General features: G+C 38.1%; 1 protein-coding gene across 1 annotated transcript in view; it reads right to left on the bottom strand.

The window, feature by feature from the left end:
* Positions 1–691: 691 nt before the first annotated feature.
* The window catches only part of SPAG6 (sperm associated antigen 6), a 38183-nt gene continuing 10919 nt past the window's right edge, over positions 692–27955 (bottom strand). Inside the window, exons 3-11 of the mRNA XM_075492669.1 lie at positions 26903–27069; positions 23107–23290; positions 16220–16425; positions 15157–15330; positions 12526–12678; positions 10012–10203; positions 8693–8809; positions 5734–5879; positions 692–3509 (exon numbers count right to left, since the gene is read on the bottom strand). Coding sequence (XP_075348784.1) covers positions 3443–3509; positions 5734–5879; positions 8693–8809; positions 10012–10203; positions 12526–12678; positions 15157–15330; positions 16220–16425; positions 23107–23290; positions 26903–27069 — 1406 coding nt within the window. The 3' untranslated portion in view covers positions 692–3442. The remainder of the gene's footprint in view (positions 3510–5733; positions 5880–8692; positions 8810–10011; positions 10204–12525; positions 12679–15156; positions 15331–16219; positions 16426–23106; positions 23291–26902; positions 27070–27955) is intronic.

Consider the following 27955-nt stretch of genomic DNA (forward strand, 5'->3'; position numbering starts at 1 on the left):
AAATCCCTCTGGAAATGCAGAACACAGTATATGCACAAGAGTTGAACTCCTTGAATTTCCCCTTTTCAGATCCTCTTGGTTTCCAGTCATTCAGACAAAGAATGGAGCTTTTGTAGGCCACTTAATCCAACCACTGAATGAAATATGGTAAAGTTTTACACATCCATGTTTTTTCAAGGCCCTCGTTTACATCTGTAGATGTAATAATAGCTGTAGTAACGTAGACAAAAATCATGGCTCGGGCCCCCAGAGAAGATCTTTAAAGACTTCGGTTGAAAAGTCCCAATGCTGCAGTCAAAGGAACTGGCAAAATGATTTAAGGGCTGTCTCCGCTTACATTTATTTCTGCCAAAGCACTGCCTTAATTTTCTTTGTGTGTCTTAATAAGCCACCTCTGTGAGAGGGACTCCTACTTGAAATGCTTGTATGTCCTAAGCTCAGAAGTAGGCACTGTTCAGTGGTAAGCTGAGACAAACATCCAAAGGTGGTGTCAGGCTCAAGCTGCAAAATGAGCCTGTTCTTCATCTTCTCTAGCATCACAGTCACAAACTAGCATGAAAACAGCATTTACACAATGAATTAAAATGCAAATCTATATTTTATTCTGTGAAATTGAGACAAATGATACACACTTGAAGCCTGCCAGAGTAGCAATTACAAACATTAATATAGTTTTAGATGATGACTTAAGCCAAATGAGAGGATGGAATAGAAATGCTGTACATCAGAGCTTGTGAAACACTACAGGAAAAAAAGCAACTCTTGCCCTAGTAATGTAAGCCTAAAATACAAATGAGCGATAATTCTGCCATAAAGGGCTAGATCTGCCTTGTGCAGACGCGTACCTCCAGGGAAGCCTCCAGCCACAAGGTGTATGTACAATGCAGGGAAGCAGCCTGCCAGCGAAGGAGAGCTGAGGGGGTCTCAAAGTATGTGGGAGAGGACTTTGCACTGCCACGGCCTAATGGGATGTGGCATCATCCAGGAGAGTCCTGCGACAAGAGGCCAAACAGCCACTGGCCTAGGACAGAAGTGCCTATCTGGTGTAAAGATGTATTTATGCTAGGTCTGATTTAGATTGTGCTCTGCACAATCAGATCGCTTTGAAGGTTTGCCTTGTGCAATCATTTCCTTTGTCAGGAATCAGAAAAAGACTGTGAAAAGACTGTGAACAAATTGTTTAGGCATTGAAGTTTAACCCTGTGGAATCCTTACAGTGTAGCACAGTGTGACACAGCAGGAGCACATTTGTCAGGGGACTGAAGCCTCTTTGCTCTCTCTGCACAAAACATATACATTAGCATTGTGTGGTGTGGGTGTGCTCCCAAGCACATGATGCTATGGGTACGCAGCTCCATGCCTACCCTGCCTCCCATCTGCACGGCAACTGCATTCAGCCCTCCGCACCATTTCTGTTCTGTTAGGGAAAATAAAGGCTTCAGATCCTTCAAGACAGTCTGGAAGCCCTTCCATTACATTTTATTTTAGAGATTCTACAAGATTTTATTTTTAAATATCCATAATGCATGTGAGAAAATTATTGAGTATTACAACAACCTTTTTAATAGACCTAATGTTTTTCCACTAGTGTCATAGCATTAATAATGTCAGAATATAAACACCAAAAACAAAACGACATTTGGTAGAAGCTAGTCAGTTCCAAGACTTTTCACTCTGATGTGGGCTAAGGAAAGAACCCAGCTGGTGTGGTTTCTATACCAGCATTCATGACACCAACAGTTTCCATCTCAGTTAGGCTCCATAAAGCAAGGTACCGTGCATCCCCTGCTCCTCCTGAAGAGCAGAGTCTGAGAGCACCAAGTACCTCACAGCGGGAGCACAGCCCTCTGTAGAATTAAACTTTAACACAAGATAGCCCATCAATGTTTTTGTGAACTGATGAAAAATATGCTGACAAAAATAAAAGAAAATAGTCATTTGGAATTTGGCAGAGAAAAGCCACTCTAAATCATTTCCAACTGCAATAAGTCTTTGCTCCTGTTTTACAAGTAATAGAAGAGACTATCCCTGTTTAATAAACTCATTCAGTTAATATGCTTAAGAAAGTAGACAAGTTTCTCTCCTGCGGGGGTTTTCAAATATTGTCTTTCCTTGTGGCTGCCAGTATTTCAACATCCCGTTCCAGAAACACTGTTTATTACTCTCTGGGAAAAACAACAACAACAACACTACACCACAAAAACCTGCTGCATGTGAAGAAAAGAAAAATGGTTAGAAGAACAAAAAATGGTAAATGACAGTTACATATTAGGGAATACTAAAGGGTTGTATGCTGCTCCCTGCTGCTACAGTACACCAGAGGAGTAAGCAGAATATAAAAGTCTTTTCATGCTACATAAGAGGGCAAAAATATTTCCAGGATGTTCCACAGACAGGCAAGAGCTCATACCTCCAATAAGCTCCATGTCAATGTGATCTGCAACTTCAGGACTAAGTTCCAAGTGTGTTTCAGCTCAATTCTGCAGCAATTTCAGCTCTTGAAGAATAACTACTGAGCAGCCTTAGTCCCATCGCTCAAATCAGTGGGACTCAAGTATCCTCAGGTTTCCTCTGAATGTGTTCAGAACTTTGCTAACAGCGTTCCTGCAGCCAAGCAATTCTCCTCTCTTCTGAGCTGCACAAATTTGCTGCTGACCCAAATGGAGCCCAACCTCCCAGGGTCCTTCCCTTTGTGCCCATGGAAGTTCTCAGTTCACTCTGTCCTTTCCAAGAGGAAAAATGATGCATACACCAGTGTATTGCTCCTTCCCTCCACAGTGACTCCTGCCTTAATACATCTTCTGCAAAAGTCCTCCTAATTATCTACCATGCCAGGACCACCACACTATCATATCATGCAGAATTCAGCCCTTTTATCATCGTCAGATCTGATCATTTCTTTATTTAGCAGCTATGTTTGGAGATGCAAAAATCATATCACTTTACTTTCTGAAAGGTAGCAGTAGGAGATATCTCAGTGCAGAATGGATTCCATAATTAGAAAAAGCACAGGGGCCAGCTTTTTCCCCCCTCATCAAGCTTGGGAAGCTCTAAACAATATGCAAAGGGAAAAGGGGAAAATGGTTGCAGTACTGAGAAGGCTAAAATTTGAATGAGATAATAACAAACCTTTCTTGTGGAAGGAAAAGGAAATGACTGATTCTAAAAAAGCTTCTGTGATAAATCATCACCCCTGCATGAAATTCCATTCATATACGCTGCAATATCTGGTAGTAATGTTAGAGAAAAACAAAAAAGAACAAAAACTTAGCAACAAACAAGTTTATAAAGAACAGAATATAGCTTGCTGGAATTGCTGAGCTCTTTCGGTAGTTCAAACAGTAGAAGGAGATTTCAGAATCAAACGAGTTTCAACAGCTGTATTTGTATTACAATCATAAAGACATAAATGTGAAATACAGCTCTAATAAAAAATTGAAGTTTATAAAACTGGACGGTAATTTTCCACCCTTTCCAGAAGTATCTCAGAATATCCAGGGGAATAATACCTGAAAGAGAAACATTTTGTTTGTGCATTAGACTACAAGGCATGTTCTGTGCTAAGTAATGAAACATTATTCATATTTCTGTTGATCAGGAAAAAATCCTAGCATTAAACACTGGTCAAAGAATTCTACAGTTATTCCCCTACAATGTTTTAAGAGCCTGTTTTTCAGCTTACATTATCATTTATACTTGGAAGTCAGGTTTTCAAAAATATGTCCAGCTTCTTTTAGGGCATGTAGGTAAGTGGCTAGTTTTTAGATAGGTTCAGCAGCCATAAGCATTGTCTTTACTGAGAAATGTAGATGTTAACTTCTTTTGAAATTATGGCCTTTAATAAAAAAGCATGAGTTTACACAGAACCATAGGCTGCCAGATGACAATAGTCTACTGCTGTTCGTCAAACATAAGCACACACCCCAAAGCTAATGTGAAGTCTACATCAATGCGAGAGACATTGATTCTGGAACAAAAAAAATTTATCACAATGACCTTCTGTCTCTAATGCCAACTCAAGGATGGAGATTATCCAAAAGGTTTTCATTAGAGTAGGACTCTATGGTGCCATTATTGTCCTGCTGTCATTCAGTTGGTTTTCCACAATGGACCAACTACATGCTTCCAATATGCAAGCATCACCAAAGCTGCATTTAGTTCTTGTTTACCAGGTTAAGAGTATCTGAAATTTATTACTGTGTTATTCTAAAAACATACATCTCTGTACATTTCTGGTTTTGCGGGCATGTAAATTGTCATCTCTGAGCCCTGGAAGCTTTAACTATAAAGAGAGAGGAACACGCTTCCATGTAATGCATGCCTAAAATGTATTCAAGTAGAAATCCCCAATGTTTTCACACTGAAGGAAGATCATTTACCTCATTGATTTTCATTTTCTGGATGATTTCTGCATAATGTAACTCTTTTTAAAACTCATATTAGTTCTCTGATTGTAAAGCTAACTTTTCAATGCATGATTATATTCAGTCTGCAAACAGCCTAAAATAACAGGTCTCCAGGACAAACCCAGAGCTGGAGTCTATTATAGCAGCTGTGCCTCAGGCAGCACAACCAACATCAGGCAGTAGCACAAAGAGGCAAGCTGGAGATGCTCGAAGGGGCCCTTTTCTTTATTACATCCTAGCCTACATAAGTAACCTTGTTTCATTTACATGGAAAAAAAAATAGCTGTAACAAAGAAACATTAATTATATCCAGAAAAGTGTAAGCAAATGTCCTCCTTCCCTCTGAAGTATTAGTATTTGTAGCTGCAGAATAAAGTTTCTTTATGATTTTGGCTTTACCCATTTGACAGCCACTGGCTTTCCCTTGTGGAGATAAACAGGGCTTCATTTTGCGTGACTTAGTTTGTAGCTACTATTAGCTGAAGAACTCTGTTGCTATAATTAAAATTGATGATGCAGATTTTCAGAGCCTGTAGAGGGAGTGCACGAGTACAGCATCCTTTTGATGTGTTGATGGAGTGAAGGACTAGTAAATGGATATCTAGAATCTAGGAGGGCATTTCTCTCATTATTACAATTTAGGATGGTGACATTTTGACTGTAAGCTATTTAATAGTGTTTCTGTATTCATTAAGGGCAAAGTTCAACTTGGTGCAGACAGCTGGTGTATGGTCCTTTTATATAACACTTAAGCCTCATGATGAGGCTGGGGGAGGAAGGGCAGCTGTGGGCAGAGCAACTGTGCAGGAGAGCCTCTGGACCCTCTGTACATCAGAGGAAGTTTCAAAGGAGCCTCTGAATACACTAGTGCAGACATGCTCTTAGGGAAGTCAAGGATGCAAGCAAAGACTCACCAATACCTGTAGTCTGGAGCCTCGTAATCCATAAATAAGTTACCAAGATAAACTAAACTTCCCACAGACATTCATTAATATGAGGGCGGTTGTGCTGAAGTCTCGGAGTTTGTCTGGGTAGTGCAGGACTGAGTTTTCTCCCCCAGTTTCCTGCGAGAGCCTGATTATTTGGCTTTTGTTACAGACAAAGAAATTTGATCCCAAAAACAATCAGAAAAGAGAAAGTGGTCAAAAGTGTGTGTCTAACGGTTGTATTACCACTGGGGCAGTTAACCAAATGTTATGCTGTTTTATTAAAAACAAAATTCATGTAGAAGTTAAATTAATATTTTAAATCCTTGCTTTGTGTTGTTCCTGTGAAAAACGTCTAACAATGTTATAAGTATGATTTTTTTAAATTTCATCTTCCCTACCTTACTATTTCCTCTGGATAGCAATTGTTAATAGTGTTGATATATTCCTGAAGAAGTGACCCAGGTTCTGCTTTTATTTCTTGAACCTTTTTAAGTCCACCAGTTGTTACAAAGAGACGACGTGCTTTACTGTCATGTGGTAACACCTACACACAGAAAAGTACATTAAAAAAAAAGAACATTTTCTTTTAAAGGAATCTCTGTGCTACTAGGCTCAAATATCATTTATCTGTTTTTAATTCAGAGGACAGATAAAATGGAACACCTCAGAGGTACAACATCTGTAATGACTACTGTATTTTAACACCCAGTTGTACAGGAAAAAAAAATCATAAACCAGGCCTTTATGGTTATAACATAATTTAACATGTACTTTAATACATAACATATATAAAAATACTGAACTGAATATTTATCTTTACATAAATAATATTTCTTGAATTATTCCTACAGAGACAATATGATTGCGAAGATTAAATAGATAATAAAACCAGAACACTAACATGGAATAACAACAGCATCTGTTCCACTTAAACCAAGTTATTTGGGTCTTTTATGTCAATTCCCACAGTTTAATTGTAGAGCAGAATTTTATATCATTATAATGATCTAGTATAGATTAGTGCATGAAAACAACACTGAGAATTGTTGCAAGTGAACAATGCAGCCTTGAAGCATTACACGCTACTGCTAAATTCCTAGATATTAAAATCCTACAACACACTGTGTAGCCATGGAAGCCTTTTACAAACACACACACAAACACACAAAGCAAAAATGTGAAGTTTCTGCAGCCAAAGGGGATGAGAAGCAGAAATGATCAGACAATACGTTCTGCACTCCCCGAGTGATGCCAATATGCAGCTCTGTCCAGAGGATGGAAGGGAGGGAGGGAGGGAGGGAGGGAGGGAGGTGGGGGCTGGGCCAGGCAAGGGAGAATGACAGCATGTAGTCCATAGGCCCACGGGGCTGCAAAAAATATTAAAAAGAAAAAAAAGAAAAAAAGGAAAAAAAAGGAAAAAAGGAAAAAAAGAGAGAGAGGTAATACAAGATGTCAGCTGCATCTACAACAAAACCAGATGGGTTTAAAACCAACTCTGATAGTTACATACTATGGGGGCAAAAGCGTTTTGTAAGCCTTCACACTGGTCAGACAAATCAAGCCATGACTTTGCCTGTATCTCACTGTAAAACAAGAGCCTTGAAGGAGGAAGGGATTGCCTAAAAGGATGAAGGGAAAAGAAGGATGAGATTTCTGCCATGCGTATAGGCAAACTGCCTTCATTTCACTGGTCCCTCTAGGCTGTACAAAATCAACAGACAGGTAAAGAAAAAACAGGGGAGCATAGAGACTTCTCCCTATTATATGCTCCATAGAAGTGTCAGGCACAACTGTGATTGTTTTGTTGTGGGAACTGAAAAGACGTCCGTTTCCACATATATCCCACAAGAACTGCCAAGAAGGAACTAGCAAGGAGACAGGATACGGCCCTTTCCCTGCCTTCCTCCTCCCCACTGTGACTCCCAGGCTGGATAAGACAGCAGAAAACTCTCTTGGAAGAGGCCCTAAAGACAGACAGGACCTCTGAGATACAGTCCCTTCCCCCAGTCCAAACTGAGACGGTATAGAATTGCGCACACCCTGAGAAGGAGAATGTTAAAATGACACAGTCCAGCACCAAAAACTCATAGCATCTCACTCTGAAGCACAGCTCAGAAATAAGGCTTTTACTGTGCTATAAATAAGCCAACAGAAGTAATACACCACAGATCTAAGAATAGGAAATTCCCAAGCTATGGTACAGGAGAGAAAAATGCTTTTACTGCAGAGAACTTAATTTTAAATATATACTTCAGAAGAGCAAATGCCAGACAAGTATAGTTTGTTTAATACAATGTAGGAGAAGAAAAACGAAACAAAACAAAACATCAGCTGATATAAAGGGCACAAAACCACTTCAACAGCAAACAACATTCAAATCTATACACTGGGTAACCAATTACTATGCACTCAGCTCATTAATAGCTCCACTCGGCACACAGAAGCAAAAGGCACTGGATTCCAAGCAAATCTCCAATCTTTGTATAGACTTAGCAAGAAGACAGGACAAACCTAGAGTGTGGCAATGTAATCAGGAATCTGCACTACAAACAGTGGTGCTTCCAGATCTGTGATAATCAGAACTGAATATCAAGAGTATTTTACTTGGCCACTTCCAGAAAGAACTTCTCACCAAGAAAGCCTGGTACCCCCTGCTAACAGATTACACTGCAGAGTATTGCACAAAAGACAGTCTATAGTTGAGTAGGATTCCCAACAGCTGGTGAACATTGCAGACACTAGAAATTTCCAGATTAGTTAGCAATTACTTAAATAATTTGAAATATTTTTATTAAATTTTATCACTCTTCACATGCTGTACTCAAATCAACAATGTAATTAACAACAAATTTTCAAATTTTGAGAGGGATGAGAAAAGATTTGGGATTTTTACACTTACTTAATTGAGACTGAAAATTAATGAGGATAAAAGTGGTGAAGCTTTTATACTCTAGATTGTTGTAAAATACCTGACTTAAGTCACTCCTGTACAGACAGCTTGTACTTTATCTAAAACAGATGTGACTGGGATTTATGTGATACATTGGCTCAGTGAAAATATTTGCACGTGAGTTAATATTCCACTTAATCTCAAGAGGCAAGGAAGAAAAAAACCACCTCGCTTATAAGCAACTGTTTTCCCAGTCTTAGGATGAATTATGGCAGGTTCCAGATGAAACAGTATCCAGCCTTATCAGACAAAAGAAGAGGATGCTCCAAACTGCTTCTGCAGGGGATGCTTGAGGATCCCGAGAAAACAACTGAGACCTTTAGAGAGACTTCATCTTTGGAAAGATAGTTTCCTTGGTAAATGGAAAACAATTAACATATTATTCATCAAACAGAGCCTTTTCTTACCTTACTAAACTGCCCAACAATATGTTTCATAATATTGGGAGGGGCATCATGCAGCAATGGTTCAAGTGCTGGAAGATACGTGCATTTCTGAAGGATGTTCTTTAAGGCTTTTTTAGTCTATTGAAATGCAAAATAAAATTCCTCTACTAAGACATCAATGAAAACAACAAGAATTCATGCTATATATCACTGAAGTCTGATCAAAAAAGCAAATTGATCAGAATTCTCAAAGAGCATTTTTTGAATAAAAACTATGATATCTATCAGGTCACTTAATGAAGAATCAATTTTCTACTTAGATTTATTTAACCTCAAAACCTACAGCACATCACATTCTTATTATGTTATCTATGGTCAAAGTAATGGCAATTTTCCTTTGACTACAATGGAAGCTGGAGTAGACCCTTTAAGTAAACTGAAGTACTGTAATATAATAAAAAAGCTAAATCAAGACACATTTTAAAAGATTGTATTTTAGAAGTGGCTTACTAGGAGAGTCTGCTGGTCTGGGATAGCAAAGTGCACTACCGTCCAGGCAGGGAGGGAAAGAGAGTGAAACAGTTGTACATCAGTGCCTAGTTTCTGAAAAGACTCAGTGCTGACTGCTACAAGCAGTAATGACCTTCTTGGGTAGGATTATAGGTACAGCTAATTTGGCCTTGATATTTTGGTGACCACTGAAAATGACTATACAAAAGTTATTTTACAGATCTGGAACATTATACTTCAGTGGAATGTACTGAAGCATAGTACAACATGGGAGACCATATCTTGTCATATTATACTCTTCAGTTGGTTCACTTACTGTCGCTCAAAAATACACTTTACCAAGCTGCAACTCTACTGGCTCCCACACAAGGAAGGCCCTAAACATGAACAGTTGCATGTTTTCAAGAGCAGAGCTTTGAGTATTTGTTACAGTTTTATTATAACAATAAAAATGTAAGCAAATCTACTACAAGGACTATAATGTTTTGTACAACAGCTTATACTTAAAAAAAAAAGTAGATAATTAGAAATTAGTCACTCACAAGAAATTATAGTATTTATAGGTGTATGCAACTTTGATCTAAACTGGGAAGAAAATGAGGGACTAGACTGCTGTGGCTGTACCATATGATTTGGTATGCACCATATCCACACCCATTAGGACCAGCCAGTCCTAATAAATGACACACAGCCTTTGGACACCCTACATCCAGGAAGTCTGTGACTCGATGAACATCAATCAAAGCACATACCATTTAGTAGCTTCTAAGCACTTATACCTGCTGATTACAATAAGTATCTCATACTGCAGATACTACAAAGATACTTGCTTTCATTTGAAGATCTTCTGAACTGCGTGTGTCCATATACATAGCAAGCAGTGTGGGTAGCACATTTGCTACTGCAACAGCACGTGCATGCTCAGGAGTATGTCTTCCAACCTGTCCCAAGGCCCAGGCAGCTGCTGCCTTAATATGATCTTCATGTTCTTCTATCAAGCAGGCACACAGTGGTGGTATTCCCTGTAGCATTAATCAAAAGCACAACCTTTACAAATCTATACCAGGGAAGGACAACTTGAAACTGATACAGATTGTTAGAAAATGTTTCTCTATTTACACTCTTCTTCTAAAATAATGCTAGCATGCTAGCAGTGTCATATTTTTACAACATCATGACTAGCAAGAATTTTGAATAAATCTTAATAAATCTAGTTAAAGAAAGAGAGAAACAGATTCAATGTTCTAAGTCAGAAGGCAGTTTGAGATCACACAAATTTAAGGGATAGAAGGAATACATGACACAATTCAGGGTGTACTAAGAGTAAGGGCTTCAGTTTTGTCAGACTGAAAATAAAAGAATTTGACTGTTTATGAATTTATGAAAGCGTCTAAGACCAGAAGGGCTCAATCATTGAGTCTTTTCCTTTTTTATCCACAGCACTAAATTTCAACTCATCAACCTCTTCTTGAGTGCGGTAGTTCATGTTTGACTCATCCAATCACTTCCAGAAAGGTTTCAACACTTGATTTGAAGACATCAAGAGATAGAGAATACCTCACTCACATCCAGCTGTTACTGAAGTTCTTCTGGTTCAGGGTCACAGTCTCTCTCTTCTCCACAGGATTACGGAGCTACTTAGTAGCTGGTATTTTATGCCAGGATACTTCAATAGGAATCATTTCATGCTACTTTAGGTAAGGCAAGGCTACTAAACCTCTAACTAGAAAACCTTTTTCTCCATCCCATGGATCATTTTTTAGTCTTTTCTGCACACTCTTTGGGTTTTTTCCAATAACCTTTTCAAATACAGACAACAGAACTATATGCACTAGTACTACAGACAGATTAACTTCTCTTTTCCAATAATGCTTCATCTTCCACTCTTTAATACCGCAAAGGACTGAATTGTCTTTTTTCTTTTTTTGCCACTGCACTACAGCAGAAGACCACAATGAAGTGTTTGTCCAGTATGACCCCAAAAATCATTTTTCAAAATTCATCCTTTCCAGGATACAGTACTGTGGAATGGAGCTATCACTTTGCATTACAACATCATAGATGTGTAACTGCCAGTTTACCAAGCCATGTCCTCAGCACTATGTACCATTCCACAAGCTTAGTTTCCCCTGAAGCATTTTTTTTTTAAATGGGTTTTGGGTTTATTTGGGTTTCTTTTGTGGATCATTCACTAAAATATTTAATTTCATGAGAGATTGCACAGATCCCTACAAAATCTCTCACTGCGCTCCCATTCATTTATGGGAGCAACCATTACAACTCTTCAAAAATTTATCACTTAGGTGCTTCCTCATGAACTTAATCCTGGATTCATCCCACTTAATGTCAAGCACTCAACAGCAGGAGCATATTTGCTCTAGGCATCCCTGAAAGTGGAGAGACAGAGACACATCCAAAGAAAGGCCTCCAGATAGGGCAAGGAAAAAGCGTCTATTTCTTTGTGAAGAATAAATTCTAAATGCAGAAGAGCATTTTTTTGATCACTCCTACCTTCCCTGCACACTTATTGATGTTATGTTGTAGCAATTCCCATTTTTTAACTTGCATTCCTGCTAGAAGACATTTCTGTTCCTCTGTTTTTATTGTTCCGTTGTTTCTACTCATACAGTATATTTTAAGTGACTGACATAGTGTGAAAATGGGCCAACAATGCTCAGTGAAATTAATTCCTTCCTCCTGTCATTAGTTAGCATTATTCACATCAGAATATTATGTCAGGCACTAATTTCACCTATTGTGAATATTGCAAATTCTCTCCTTCTATATTATCGCCCAGCAGAATTTATTTAAACCTGGAAATGTACAGTTTCTCTCATTTGAAATGTCAGTTGCATCAAACCATACTACATTAGAAACTGAGGTCTTTTCAAGTCTGAAGATTTCTGTTGCAAGACTACTCTAGTGGTACTAGCAGAGTCATGCTAGTGCAATGAAGAATGTGCCATTAAACATTCTTGTTTCAAAAAGGGTTTTGATGTAGCCACAAATATTCATTTTAAGAGAAAACAGACCATAGAAATTCACTGACTTATTTTCTGTACCCGTGCAACTGCAACACAGAAGAATCATGTACTGTAATACAAATGGATGTTCACAAACTAATCCAGGACATTTTATAAAAGGTTCAACTTCATAATGACACACTTTGATCAGGTTACCACATAATTTCAGCCACAGCAACCAACAATATTAGGAGAAAGTGCATTTGTCAACAGCAAGTATATAATTCTGTCACAAAACACATGCTCTGCCTACGTTAATTTGTATCTCTTTCTCAGAATACCACTGAAGAATTATAGGAAGACAACAAAGTGATAGCTAACCTTGGAGACAATCACTGCCATTGACAGGTTCTCCGAATGAGCTGCTACGTAACCAAGCATCATGATGCCAGGCAGTCTGACAGTCCCTCTGCAGCTGCCAATACAATCAATCACAGCAGCAACTCCACCTGAATTTACTATAAGCTGTGAAAGCTGAAAAGGTAAATGGAAGAGATTAGATACTGTGAAGTATCAACAGGCATAAAGCATTACATTAGAAAAGTCTTTAAATGTATTGCTCCTGATTTACAAAATAAAGCTGGAATAAGAGTGATGTGTCATACAGACTGTTGGGCACTAAGCGCAGCATGAAGTTCTCAGGAATGAAGCTGTTTAACTACTCTGCTTTTGATTGACTTTACTGCAAGGAAATCAGGACTCTCAATTCTTGATGCTGTATAGGATCAAGATGCTCTGAATTCTTGATGCTATATGTGAATGACATGTTCTCAACTCTGTTACTATACACCGAAGAATCATACAAATAACAGCCTAATACATGAATGCCCTTGAAGATGCACTTACTGAGCCAGATATTCTTTCACACCAGTGCCCATTCATTCCCAAGCCAACATCCTATGTTCTGCGCAGAGACAGAGGGAAAGGCCCACTCCTTTTCTCACCTGCATTCTAGATAACCTCTGCGGCATAAAAGTTTTTGTGGATCCCCCAACTGAGGCAAGAAGCCAAAGACAACTGTCATGGATGCGCAAAACCAACTTGGACTACACCATTCTGCCATGTTAGGGTATTCCGAGGGAGGTGTCCAGGGAACACACTGGATAGGCAACAGAGTTTGCCCCAGAATGCCAAATTATATAGCCTTGCTTATAAATGATAATCATGTCCACGGTCTATGATGCTTGCTGTGTGTATCAAGCAATGCAACATGTTTGTTTCCAAAAGGTATCACTTCTCACATCACTTGAGGGACAGCAGTAGTGTATGTATGATATCAACAATGCAGAGAAATTAAAATAATTTCATATTATGATTATTTTCTTCTATCTTGTTAGGTATATCATATTTTTCCCGAAGATTCCAGAGCAAAAGAAACACATTCTTAAAAGTCACAATCAAATTAACAAAACTGAGCCGTGTGGGTTTCTAATCCAGTGGATTTATATAAACATAAAATCCACTGTTGCCTTAGAGCCTTTAAAAGGGGATTGTTTTTTTCATGAAACAGCTAGATGAAATTTAAAGTTATTACTTAGGAAAAACTGTTCACATAATTGTAAACTGCAGCCAGTGATGACAAAGTCCTACGTCTGGGCACAGCCATGTACACAGAGCTCCTGCACAGACACACTCCCTGGTGCTGTGACCCTCAGGCCCCGCTGCAAGTCCCCCAGACCCTGACCTTCACATGAATTTTACTGCATATGCAGATAGAGAGCTGAGATCCAAAAGCCACAACGCTCACATGACTGACACAGCCAGCTTCTCTAGAAATATCTGTCTCTGCCAATCTGTCTCTGCTGCAACATGTGTTGCTTGAATAGAGTTGCTCAGAGATGGGCAGAGATCACTGTCACTCTGAAGTCGAATGTGGATTGCGACTTCCCACTGGGAGCCACCAAGATACTTCCTATAGCTCCTTTGGAGAGCTGCTGGAATGGCCAATTCCCCTTGCATGGAGGATGCTGTGCTAGCAGCTCTTCTGACTTTACCTGCAGTCTTGTGTGTTTGGCCTCTGGCTTCTGACTCTAGTGCCCCCCTTTCATAAAGATAATTCCTTCACTTTTTTGAGAAAATGAAGTTGCATTGCTCGTGAGGTGCAGAGAGAAAGCAAGAAATGTGACAAGACTGCAACCTTTAATGACCAGCAGCTTAAAGACTAGCAGGCTGATGAAACAGCACAATATTCATGTTTAAACACTTCTCAATTGTTAAGCTAGTATCATGATGTTGAAATGGCTGCACTCAGCATTAGTGTGTTCCAGAAATACATTGCCTGTATTTCATTCCAGTCATATTTAGAGCCTTTTAATTATCTTTGTGGTCTGACAGATTAACATAGTTATAATTATTTGGTTTTCCTATTTATTTTGTATTGACTTGGCCAAACATCCCCACCTTCCTGTATCAATTATTGGCAAAAACACTGCAAATGCTGAGACTCAAATTACAAACTCAAGCTAACAAAAGAAACTACCGTCAGTTTAATGATAACTAAGAGAACTTTTGACCTTCATTGTCATTGGAAAAATAATTAAAATGTGATCCCAGCACCCCAGAAGATTTTTTTAAAAGACCCACACCATCTATTATTGTTATAGGATGATCTTGTCATTTATTAGCTGGTATCATGGCTTCTGTGAGGCTTTTCTCATGATATTTTTAATATCTAGGACTGACAATACTGTCAGCCTAAAACTCGCTCTCTGTGCAGATATCTTATGGAATGAAGTAGCTCGGTATACATTATATGATTTCCAGTTTCCTAACCCAAGTCATATTCAATACACATCTCATAATATCAGCAAGCATTTCCATATTTTTCCAATGAACGTGCCAAACAGCTATTTGCCCTCCCTTTCAAAAAGCAAATGACAGAATAATCCCATATTTTATTTAAAGTGTAAAATCTAATGATATGACCTTGTGTTTGCATTTTCAAGGTTTTACCTCAGGCGTATGCTTTGCTATCTCTCTAATTAAAGTTGCACCATTTTTCTTGACATATTCATCTGAGTCCTTCAGGCATGCGAGCACAACTGGGAAAATTTCTGCTTCAACCACCAACTCTGCAAGATCCACTGAATGCTTTGCTATTTGGCTTAGAGCTGACAGCACCTGACGCTAGTAAATAAAAATTGTTATAAAATCAATAGTATACAAACATCCCACAACATACACTCCTCCTGCACACAAAAATCTATTGCATCAAGGAAAACAAAGCAGGATAGGGAAAACAATTACAGCTATTTTACAATTCACTGAGTCAATTCATGCACGAATATAATGGCACAGAACATTCGCTGGTTCCTGAATAAAAGTTTCTCCTTTGTTTTATACCATTCAAGCTTGCTATGTATTAAAAAGGAAAAAATATATATACCATTTAAAACTGTAATTTAAAATTTAGTGAAATCTATAGAAAGTATCTTTATTTGCATAAGTTTGGTCTGTCAGACCTTATAATGAAGAATTTTTATCTGTTTGTTTGAAGTAGCATTTTTATGTTGTCTTCTGTTTCTGTTAGAGTAAGACAGAAAAATTATATTAAGAAACAATTTTTTGTCAATTAAACTCTAGTGATTAAACCTTCAGCTAAACAACAGCTATTCACATCAGATAGTACATTCTCAAATACAATAATACCTTTAATATTAACTGGTTTCTAGTATAATCTTAAGTAGGAAAAAGCTTTTTTGTAACTGAATTGTGCAAATTTTATCTATTAAAAATATCTGTTGCATTCTTCATATACTATATAATTCTAAAAAAAAAAAAAATCATACTATTCACTTTAAAGATTGGTTTAGCTGTTCCACACAGAGCAGCATTTTTTATCCAGCAGCTAAATCTGTGAATATGTTCAGAACTCTTTGTCACTAACTATGTAGTTATATTTTGTTAATGCCCAAAACAAGAGTTTCCTAAATAAATATGCATATCAGTGACTTTGATTCAATATCAAGTAATGACTGGTATAATGGAGATTTAAAAAAATAATTTTTAAATGTACCTTCAGTTTAGCATCAGGGTTCAGGATCATCTGAGCTAAGTGAGCGATAGCTCCTGCATCCACTACTGTCTGTGCTAACTCTGGAGAATGCTTTGAAATATCACTGAGAGTTGAAGCAGCAATCCTTTTCAAAGCAATTTCTGGCTCCTGGATACAGAGCACTAAAAGAGGAACAGCTCCTGCATCCACCACAGCTTGTGACAGTTCTGTAGGTCCAAGGAAAGTAATTAAGTGAGTATGGGTGACTGACCCTTGTGCAAGCCATTTTTCACCCTGACAGATACAGCAAAGGAAAAAGGGGAGGGTGTAGTTCACTGTCTCGACATCTGCATTTCAAATCAGCCCTCCTGGTTTCATAAACCGTGTGGACCAATCCACAACTGAAAAGAATGCAGGTCAATAGATGGACCCCCATTTACATGCACACATTTGAGGTAGATTAGGCTGAAATGGTTTGTTATTCTGTTTTCTTTTTCTTTTTTTAAAGTAAGCAGATGTCAGCTGTTTAAACCCTGGCTATTCTACACTGATCAATAGGAAAGCATTTTATGCATGGCTAACAACAACACAGAAAGCCAAAGTACCAAAATTTTACCAACCACCTAATTAGAGAGCATTTTACCCGCTTTAAATGATAAGCAGATATTAGCATAGATCAAATGCCAAAAACAGAAATACAAAAAACATACATAAAAGATTTATCTTGCATAAAAGATTGGAAAAATGGAACTTGCTGATCAAAACTAGGTTTTGCTACCATACATGGGACAAGACAGAATTTATACTTTAATGACATGAAAATGTTATCATACACAATTACACAAATGAGAAATATCATCAGTGTGATATTGTGTGTCTGAGATTAGTACAATATCCTTAACTAACTGCACCTTAAATAAAAAAGAAAAAAAAAATCTGAGTATATGATTAGCTGACATGGACAAAAATTACACTATTAGAAATTCATTAGCTCTCTCCGTGTATGCAGCATTAATCACAGTCCTAACATAAGAATTACTGGATATCAGAAGCAAAATTTGTACTATAACCAAGCTGTGCTATTTTAAAATAGTGTTGAAAAAGTGGTAAAAATCATGGGGGATTCAATAATCTATTAGGTTCTTAGTACAGTTTTGCTACACCTTATTATGCATATCCATTATTATCTTTAACATTTATCTTGACTTACAGTACCATGGCAACATATGGCTGTTGTATTTCAAGACTTTAACTTAGCTTTTGATTTATAGTCCATCCATAAAGAGATGTTCATACTAAGAAAAATATAGCATACTTCATTAAATATACATAGACTAATACAGTTTTTCATGAAATCTGTAAGTCATGTCATCATTACATTGTTAATATCCAAATAATGTTCCTGACCAGATTTGTTTTCAATTAGTGAGTTATAGCCACACACTCCAATACATGTGATAAGTCAAATATTTACACTGTATGTTACTTTATGATACAATATTATAAAGAAAGTATAAATATTACCTCACAAAATTATAATAAATAATGCAGTAATTTTTAAACTAATACAAAATTAACCCTTCAAGGTTCACTTTTCAAATAACTATTTCACTGAAAATGTAGAGTATGCATCCTCCAAATACACACAAATCGTAAGATTTCAACAAAACCCAAATGCTGTATCTTCAGTTTTACAAATTTGAAATGAAATGTACCTGAAACGTATCTGAAAACAAACTTGAAAACTAGCTAATCAATATAAGTGGTATAAGCTACATTCAGCTCTTCATGGAAAAAGCCATACTTGATTTCTTCAATTTGTATTTTGATGCTGTACACTGACCAAGTGGAATACATCATGAACCCAACAGTCCAGATTAACCCATTCGACTATGCCTCAGAAGCAACATCAGAGCAACCAACTCAATTGCCTACAGTCTGCCAGGAGATGCTAATATCAGGAAAATCATGTCAAGAGGGACAGGATACTACCAGGAGAATGGGTTTCTTTGATGCCTTATGTGCTGAAATCATGAAGTTGAAGTAGGGAGACAAAGAGCAATACTTTAAGGTCACAGCTACGACAAGGCATGCAAAAGTAACCGTAAAAGTTATTTTAAAAGAGCAAACTAAATCTGATTCAATTTAGATCAGCTCTTGCTGTTAGAAGTCTGATATCATTTAAATACTGATGGTTACTGTTGGTCATGGTTAATTAAATGGTTGTTCTTCCAGTGGTGTTTATAAGGTTCATGGCTAATAACTTACCACATGGAGGGCTAGACCATGTGTCAAAAGACAGACAAGCAGTAAACGGACTGTCAGAGAAACAGGAAAGCTGAGGCAGGGACAAAAGAAAATATAGCTCTTTCCATCACATTCCCCTGCAAACTCAGCCCAAAACTAAGATTCTAAGTATTAATGAATGATTCTATAATAATTGTCATTCATTTTTCTCAAAAGGAGGCTCAATTAATCTTCCCACTTGGTAGAACATCTTTAATTCAGACTATACACCAAAGGATTCACGAAACTTTGCTATTCAATTACAAAACACAGACAGAGGTCAAAAAAAAATGAAGGCTGAGAAACAGTTAAAGGAGAAAATACAGTTGTCAAGAAGAAATTTTTAAAAACAAATATTTGGTCAAAGAAATTAAAAGAGCTGGAACAAATTACTAAAATACTTTTTCTGAGCAGTATGCCAAGACTGCATTGTAAGAGCAAAGACAAGACCAATAGCTGAAGAGGAGAAAGACAGCAGAGAAAAACTAATTTATGAACCTCATTTAATTCCACAGAAAGTTATGAAAACCCTGGGCTTTGAACTTCAGTTTGGGGTACAGCTCAAGGAACCTGTCCAACTACATGATGATAAAGTAGGACTTCTCCCTATGTGAGTGAAAGTAGAAAATGTTATTCTACATATGCTCAGAGACAAGAGAACTAAGACTCAAAACCCACCATAAATTACTTGCTTTTGTCCGGAATAACATGAGGAAGATTTTAGCAAATGGAGATACTGCAGACATGAAGACAGACTGACATGGAAGTAGAAGAAAGACCAATAAAGAAAGACTTCGGAGTTTAAGATGTCACCAGTTCAACTAGAAATTGTACTAGAGTTGTACTAATTTGTTTCAATACAAAAGTCCTCATCAGGGACTAAGATATTAATTCAAAGTAAGCTGAGGCCTAGTCATGAGTTTATGTGATCAGGAAGAGTGGAAAGTGAACAAAGAGGAGTCAATAAGAACCTGACTACATACCCACTGAAATCAATGGGAAGTCTTAACAGGATTCATCTAAACTGGTTTAAGGTGTTACCAAAAAAAATCCATACTAACTTTAACATGTTGGCAATAATAGTATGGATAAAAAGAAGATTAGGGAGAAAAGATGAAGGTGAGAAAGTGAATGTGCAAGTAGTCTCCAGAAAAGAAAAATCAGCTCTGAACAAATGCTATATTCACATAGTGAAGCAGCAGCAAAACCTTCTTTGCTTGGAAGCAAATGCAAGTTTCAGTCCAGACCAGGGTTCTCAAACAGACCCTGCTGTGGTGGCAGGTGTATCCACAGGAAATAACATGTTTTGACCAAAACAACCACGAATACTGTATTTTTCTGAGGACCGTGTGATCATGTAATGGCCACACAGGAAGAGTCTAATCCCTACAAGCAGTCCAAAGGCTGCACTTCAAAATCACAGCTTTATGCAGACCGCTACAACCACAGTGCTAAAGTTTCCACTGGAACCAGTGGAAAAACCTTTTATCAGGAGAAGGATGGAGGTAATTAATTACGGGGCAAGCTTAGATCTTGGAATAAGACAAAGTTACTGCTAGACTCAAATCACCGAAGAGCTGAGCAACCTTGGTCTAACGTTGTAGCTGACCCTGCTTTGAGCAGGAAGCTGGACTAGAGACCTCCCGAGGTTCCTTCCAAGCTGAGCTATCCTATGATCCTAAGACTACCACTGTATGACAGAAAATGAGCATAACTCCACTCTCAGCAATATGCTTGAGTATAGTGGTTTTTATTCTTGTTTTCCTACCAATTTACAATATGCTGAAGCAGGTAAGAGACGATTAATAAATTACACCTTTTATGTAGGCAAAGCAAATGGAAAGCTAAGTTATTTGCATATCTCAAACATAAGAATTTTGCATTTTAAAAGTAACTGAATATGGTATAAGTAAAAATTTACAAAATACTTTTCATGGACCTGATGGTATCTTGATGGTATTTGAAACACTTTACACTTCTTTTCAAACACAAACAGTAGAACTAATGAATGGCAAAATTACAGCACACTGATCTGTATACTTTGGAGTAAGATCAGCATCTGAAATTCAGCTCAAAGGGATCTTCAAGAAAGAGCAGAACTGCAAGAGCTGTTCCTAAATTTTGGAATCTGACCTGGCAAGATTTCTAGTGTCCTGAAGTCTCATGAGACATCTGTCTTGACCTAAAGTCTCACAGGCCTTCTGGAGACATCTGTTCACAGAAGAACTGCGTTTTAAGAGATTGTTGTATGAAGACAGTAGGGAACTTGCTGACCAGAGAACGTTTTCATCAGGGGAAAAAAAAGAAATCTTGGTTTCTCAAAATGGAAGTCTTTTCATGGGAACATACACCGCAGTTCCTAGAGAGCAGCTTTACCAAGTCATGGATGGAATTTCTGATTAAAAGCAGAGAGACCTTCCCATTGCAAACAGTTATCACCGAATGCTGGGAGCCTTTCCTTGCATTCAGGGAGACAGAGGTTCACACCCTGCCTAAGACAGATCAGGACTTCAATCTGTCTCCCACATACATCCCAGACACGTGCCCTAATTATTGAACTCTTCTTGCTGGGGCAAATAAGCCTCCCTACCCCCCAGTCTTTTCAGGAGAGAAAAAAAAATCTTGTCTTAATGTTGTCCCAGTTTGGAACTGAAACAATTTTTGAAACTGAAAAACCTCTCGTGGGTGGGGAAAACCATTTCACACTCAACTCTATTTTTAGCATTTAAGCTGCAATATGTGTCCACAGACAGTCAATGACAGACAATCATAACTGCAAAATTTTATCAACACAAGTATGTGAGTCTAATCCAGAGTTTCTTGAACAGTAAACACCAGATGTTGATAAGAACAGGTCCATCTATCTTTGTATCCCATCTCCAACAATATCCTGTTGCAAAGGCATGCTTGTAGGAGTGTAAGAAACATACCATGCACAGAGTGATCTTTCTTCAGTATAACTCCTCCACTTTCAGTAATCATTTTAGAGACTTCCTGTGACTCTGTTACAGAGGAAGGTAAATCCCCCAGATTGGCCGTAGCTGGGCAGGGGAAGAACAATTTTTTTCAGGGTTTTTTGTTGTTGGTGGTTTTGTTTTGTTTTAACTGATTACATCTAGTGATCTGTCTGCATCCTGATGCTTGCAGCTTGGTAGCACTTGCAATTTCAGCCTAATTTCTGAAAATGCTGTTCTGATTGCTAGCGTAAATTGACACGAGACGTACCCATTCACTGTCAGTGAATAAATAATTCATAATCGTAGAATAAAAATTTGTACAAGGAGTTTGTTGTCTTTAATACCCCCCAAATTATCTCCATCCTTGCAGACAATGCCATCACAAAGTGAACTGGATCACCCTAAAGATCAGCCAGCATTCATGCAATGAATAGCATGAAGGCTAATTGAGGTGAGTCAATATTGATTTACTGACATTACAAAACTACAGAAATGTTTATGTTAAGAGTAACACAGACACACACTTACACTACACACATTTATACAAAGGAACACTTTCAAATGACACTTAAACAAATATCTTTCAGATGGAAGCAACAATTATTTTCCACCAAGGGTGTGATTCAGACCCAATGACCAAAAGATAAAAGATCTTTAGCACACAGAAGTGCCCCAAGAATGAATTTGTTCCCAGAAAAAGCAGTCTGTTACAAAGGTGCTGACAACTTTGGAGTCTGTCCCAGTAAGTTAACCCTCTCTCTAAGAGGGAAGGGGAAAGCCCCCATGCCTTCCACAGTCCAGCACTCCATATCAATTAAAAAAAAGAAAGAAGAAAATCACAAATTCAGTCTATGTACACTTTAGAGCCAAAACCAAACATAAATGCATAAGTTAATGTTGTGATCCTAAAATAATTTTAACTTTAAACAATATGAACAGAAGCCATTTCTCCCACCATTCCAGCCAGCAGTTTCTTCCCTCAGTTCTTTGATTCATAGCTCTAAACTTTTACTTGAACTATATAAATAGCTGGTAAAAGAATTATCAGCCATGTGGATCAGCTTTTAAATAGGAACATGACACTGCCAGTGAGTTATACAACTGCTCGTGAGACAGCAGTGAACTGCTTGATATCGGATTCCTAGGATCTATTCCTGACTCTCGGAGAAGAGTGTGGTCTACTGGCTAATGATAATACAGTCAGTGCAATGAATTTGGCACATATATCCTGCAGGCACTGCTGTAAGCTGAATGAAACTTGGTTCTGCCTAGGCTTCTCCATTTTACTATGTACATAAAATAAGAACTAATGTCGAGCAAAAAACTTTGCTCCACAGTCACAGTTATACAATACATAAAGATTCTGAAATTTCTTCATGAAGGACAATAAAGCAGAGTGCCATTTTCTGGCCACAGGCCCAATGTATCTCCTCTTAGAGCACCTCTCATAATCGGGAACTGCTGGTGTCAGATATGCCAGTTTCCCACAAAAAGTACAGCACTGTCAGATTGGTATAGTTAGAGTAAGTTTTTACTCCAAATTTAAAATTTTGTAACAGTAGAGAAGAAAAAGCATCTTGTTCTATTTATGAACATTACAATAATGCAATTTATTATAACTCTCACATAGCATTAAGCTGAAAGATAACATGTGAAACCTGTTACCTGAATTGTGTCGGGCAATATACCCAAGTGCCCAAGATGCAGCTTCTTTGACTCCAGGGTCAAAATCTTCCAAGCAAATCACAAGCATTTCCAGTGCTCCACAATGAACTATTGCCTGAGCTAGCTGTGGAGAATGTTTACCAACTGCTCTTAGCACAAATGCAGCTGCTTTCTTGTAGAAACGCTATACAAATCAGAGAGAAAAAAAAAAAAGCTTTTACTAATGTTAAGTAGTTCAAAGCATAATACAGTACAGACATGCATAAATTAGACATTTTTAGTAGCAGCAATATCTCATACAGATCCAAATCAGGACCACCAGACATCACACAAACAATGAACCTACAGTCCTTCTTTGAGACAGCTCATGATCTAAAATATGCAGTAAGTGCATAAACAAACAGAAAAAATGAGAGGGCTAAGAGGATATGGGGAAAAGATAATAGTCTAGATAAGTCTGTTTGTTTAAGTGAGTAGTGAACGATAAGAGCTGCAAAAACAATAGCTCTTAACATATTTAACCAGATTACACAGGTGGTGCAGGGCAAGCTCCTAAAATAATTCTACCCATCTGTGACACTTGCAAGGTTTCACCAATTTCTAATGTATATACCTTCACAACATCTCTATGAGAAAACACTGTTTACATTTACAAACAGGAAACAGAGGCACAGAGAACTAGATCCAACAAAAGCGTTTAGGATCTGAATCCTGAAATGCCTAAATATTGCCTAAGCCCACAGCTAAGACCCTGAAAACCCATCCCACCAAACACCCAACACTGGATGATCCTCGGTTTTGACCAGGCAGCCTGCAATTCTACTCCTGCCTGTGTCCAGAAACAGCTCACTTTCGACAGGACTAAGCAGCTTGGCACCTCTGTTATAAGTTCAAGCAAAATCCAAGCACTTCTCTCAGTTCTACCCATCTCCCTCAGTGCTGGACCAAATACATGTTTTGAACATATAGGTAACGTATGATGCTGCACACATCATGGGGTTCCACGTAAACAACAGTGGTGGTTGTGGTTTCTTCTAAAAGCACAGTTAAAGTCTTCCCCCCAGAAGTCACACTTCAGTCTCCTCCTGCAGTTTCATAGCTATCATTGGGATGTGGAAAGTGAAGATTAGATTTATTCCCCTGCCTTACAGTTTCAAAATCCAGAGCCCAGTTAAAGCATTCTGGCCACAGACAACTGTGTTGGGAGAAAGACAGTTCAACTCCCTCTTGAAGCCACTGTGCAGCAATGAGTGCAAGATTCATTGGGACACAATCTACTGCTACGTCCATGTGCCCGGAGCATGCTCTCCAGCCCAGCAGTTGACAGATCAGCCCTACAGCCTAGCTCTAGAGGGCCCTCTCTCTGTGTGCCTGCTGGCTTTAATCTCATTCCAAGATGCTTGATTCTCCCCTGCTCTGCACAGGGAGCCTGGGCACTTCACACTGCTCAATTCCTACTGTCAAGGTACCCAAAACTTAAACAATGCAAAGCCCACATCCCTTTTGGATCAAGTCCAGAGAAATGAAGAACCACGTGAGTGCTTCTGTGCATCCTGTGAGGTGCCCAAACACCTTTGAAAGCCTGATCTAAAGCACTAAGGTATGGCAACAGAAGAGTATCTGCAATGGCTCCACAGGAAGTAAAAGGGACCCAAGCCCACTCCCTGGCCCTGAAGGGAAGTGACACAGCATATCACATCCATCCACCTAAACTCCTCTTCCCTCAAAGCACAATGGCCTCATCTATACTTCTGGAAATTGTCCCCGCCTTGTGCTATCCCCTAAACCATGTCCAGGCATTGCCAAGTAGTTTGATGGTTGGCATTGGCTAAAACCACATCAGAGAGCACGTTAACGATTAAAGAGCACAGTCATCTTCCAGCGCTCAAACTCATGCCCTGACCCTGCTTAGGTTACCGGTACTGATATACTTCCTTAATGCCAAAAATCCAGTCTTCTAAGTTAAGGCCTACAAGCAGGTACATTAAACATAATTTACAAGCAAAGCATTAAACATCATTTAGGGGGAACAGAAGTTAAGGGAAACAGTACAGACAAATGGTCAAATCCCTAGCTAATGCAAGTTACTCTAAGTTTTGCTGAACTCGAAGCTATAGTTGTTTACATCAGTCTATGTCCGTGCAAATATGGGTATGTTATTTCTGTTAAGTAATTATGCTCCTGGCAAAGACAAACACTCTTTGTTTTTATTATTCAAAACACATTTATTTACAAACAAACCGTATTCACAGGCACAGTCAGAACACACTGTAAAACTGTATTTTGCTCAGTTTAAATGACAAAACATTGATCTGGGATGTGACCCTGTAATTGTTCTCCATAAATCAGCAGAATCAGTATTTACTGTGTGCTCAAAGAATGTCTTCCTTAAATATAGATAGATGTTGATACACAAAGAGTGAGTGGAATGGAAACGTATCTGGGTTGGGTCTTTTTGCCTATGGGAAGTAACAAACTGCATGCATTGCTAAACTCTGCATGAACTGGATAATGAGTTTCCTTCACTTGCCCTCAGTCACCAAGGCATAGTAGGCTTTCAATGACCTCACACTAATCTTGCTGCTGCCCCAAGTGATTCTGAATTACAGCCATCTCGATGTAACGACAGCACGGGCAGTAACATGGAAGAGATAAATCAGGGTACTCAAGCTAATTTAGCGAGGGCTTTGAGTTGTAGCAGGGGGTGGTTTCCAACTCAAAAATAGAGGATAAAGAGTTTTGTTCCCCTTCTTCCGTTAAAAATAGAAATAAAATAACCAAAATTATTATTTGTCTAACTAAAACCTTAACTTTCTTTCCACACTATACCAGAATCTTGACATCAAGGCTTTTCTTTGTTTTGGTTTTTTTGTTGTTGTTGTTGGGTTTTGTTAAGATAAATAATATAGGCAATGACCAGATACACAAAAAATATGCAATGAGTACTTACATTTATGTTTTCTTCAAAAGATGGAAAATGAAAATATATAGTTTTCCAAATCATATTTCCATTGAAATCCTACTTCTCCTAAACCTAATAAATCAAAACTGCAACCTAAGTAGGGCTGTGATATCAATGCACTTAACTCTCAGCTGTCTCTTTCTAGTTATTAGGAACCTTATTTGAAAGTATTTCTGTTAATCTAGGTTAGGATCACTGGAAAATCAAAGCTGGACCTGAAGAAACCTATGCAAAACCTGAAGAAAAATGGCAAGAAGGGAGAAAGAGAGACCACCAGATTTATTTGCATTGCAATCATGATAACACTTTGTTGTTGGATTTTTTGGACAAATATGAAGATGAAAACTTTTCAGTGTATTTTTCTGTGTCAGGGGTTTGATATTTCTCATGCTACAGATTTCCAAAAGGCTATGTTTGGAGATATTAAATATTTCATTACAGAAGTTCAGGTTTTTATATGCATTTTACAAGTGTTTGGTATTACCGACAACTCCTAGTCAATTATCACTACAGCTTTCAAATTGTCTCATTTTTAAAGAGGAACCTTTCATAAAGCATCACTCAACATTTCAAAAACATAGCAGTGCCATGAATAGAATTTTTTATAGTGCACTAAAAGGTAAGATGATATTCTTAAGTCAAGCTTATTTAAAGTCAAACTTAGGCACACAGTACACATTGACCTCTCTGGAGTTCAAACATACATGCTGTCTCTGACTTTAGTACATTTATTGCTATATTAGAATAACAGCAGATAGCTGATACAGAAAGATTTCCCTTTCCCTGTGCAATAGTTAAAAAAAATTATTACTTAAGAAAACAATGATGCCTTACATTCTGCTCAGACAATGAACACACGAGCTGTGGAAGAATGTCTCCCTTCACGACTGCCTCTGCCAGGTCATCGTTATAATTGGCAAGTCTCCCAAGAGCCAAAGCAGCAGTCTGTTGAATAGTTGGGACAACATCCAGCAAAAGAGGTCTCAGCAAAGACATTACACCTGAGTTACACCAGGAAGAGAAAAGCCCATTGGGTAAGCAGAAATTTTCTAAACATTTGCCTTTATGCCTAAAAACCTATTAAATTACTCTTCCAGGTAATAAGAACTTGTAGGAAATCCAGGTGTTCCACTGAAATGAAGTCAGCACTTGGATAGCACTGCTGATGCATAGCAATGTTTCTGCCCATTTTTCATAGGTACAAAACACTTCTGAAATATAAAAAAAAAAAGTCACACGTAGAAATAAGCTATATTCAAACATCTATAAAATACATGTGTTAAAGTATACACAAGAAAATAAGGTCTATTCAAACATATATAAAATGCACGTGTTAAAGTATGCACAAGAAACTCCATCTGGAGGTCCTGGTGAGCTGACGTTGGCATGTCACTCATTCAGCATGCCAGCAGAACCTCTACGTTGAATTACACCAAATTACATTTCATCTGTTATAAGCAATGATTGATTTGGGGACCAATATCCATAATATATTACACTCCAGATAGAAAAGTTGAAGATTTTCTTATCTTGTTATTATTTTCGATGTGTTTTCACTGATGAGTCCACAGTGTATTAGTTAACCATGAAAGAATATGAAAGTCCATTCTCTAAGGTGGTGTCACAATACATACTTGAAATTACAGGTGAGGTAAGCAGCCATGACATGAACCATTAGCAGTTACGGCCTAAGCAAGTCCTTACATGGATAAACATCTGGCTAAAAATAGGAAGCGGGAGGAGTAAACTTTCCATTCTTGGAATAGGAGGGAGGAGGTCACAGTGCAGTTCTGCAGGCCTCCATGCTGAGACATGTGCCATTCAGTATTCATCTATGATCTGGAACAGCATGAACAGTGAGGGGAGACTTTGCTGGTGACTCAAAGT

Source organism: Mycteria americana, chromosome 2, assembly GCF_035582795.1.
Source record: "Mycteria americana isolate JAX WOST 10 ecotype Jacksonville Zoo and Gardens chromosome 2, USCA_MyAme_1.0, whole genome shotgun sequence".
In the NCBI taxonomy this organism is placed as follows: domain Eukaryota; kingdom Metazoa; phylum Chordata; class Aves; order Ciconiiformes; family Ciconiidae; genus Mycteria; species Mycteria americana.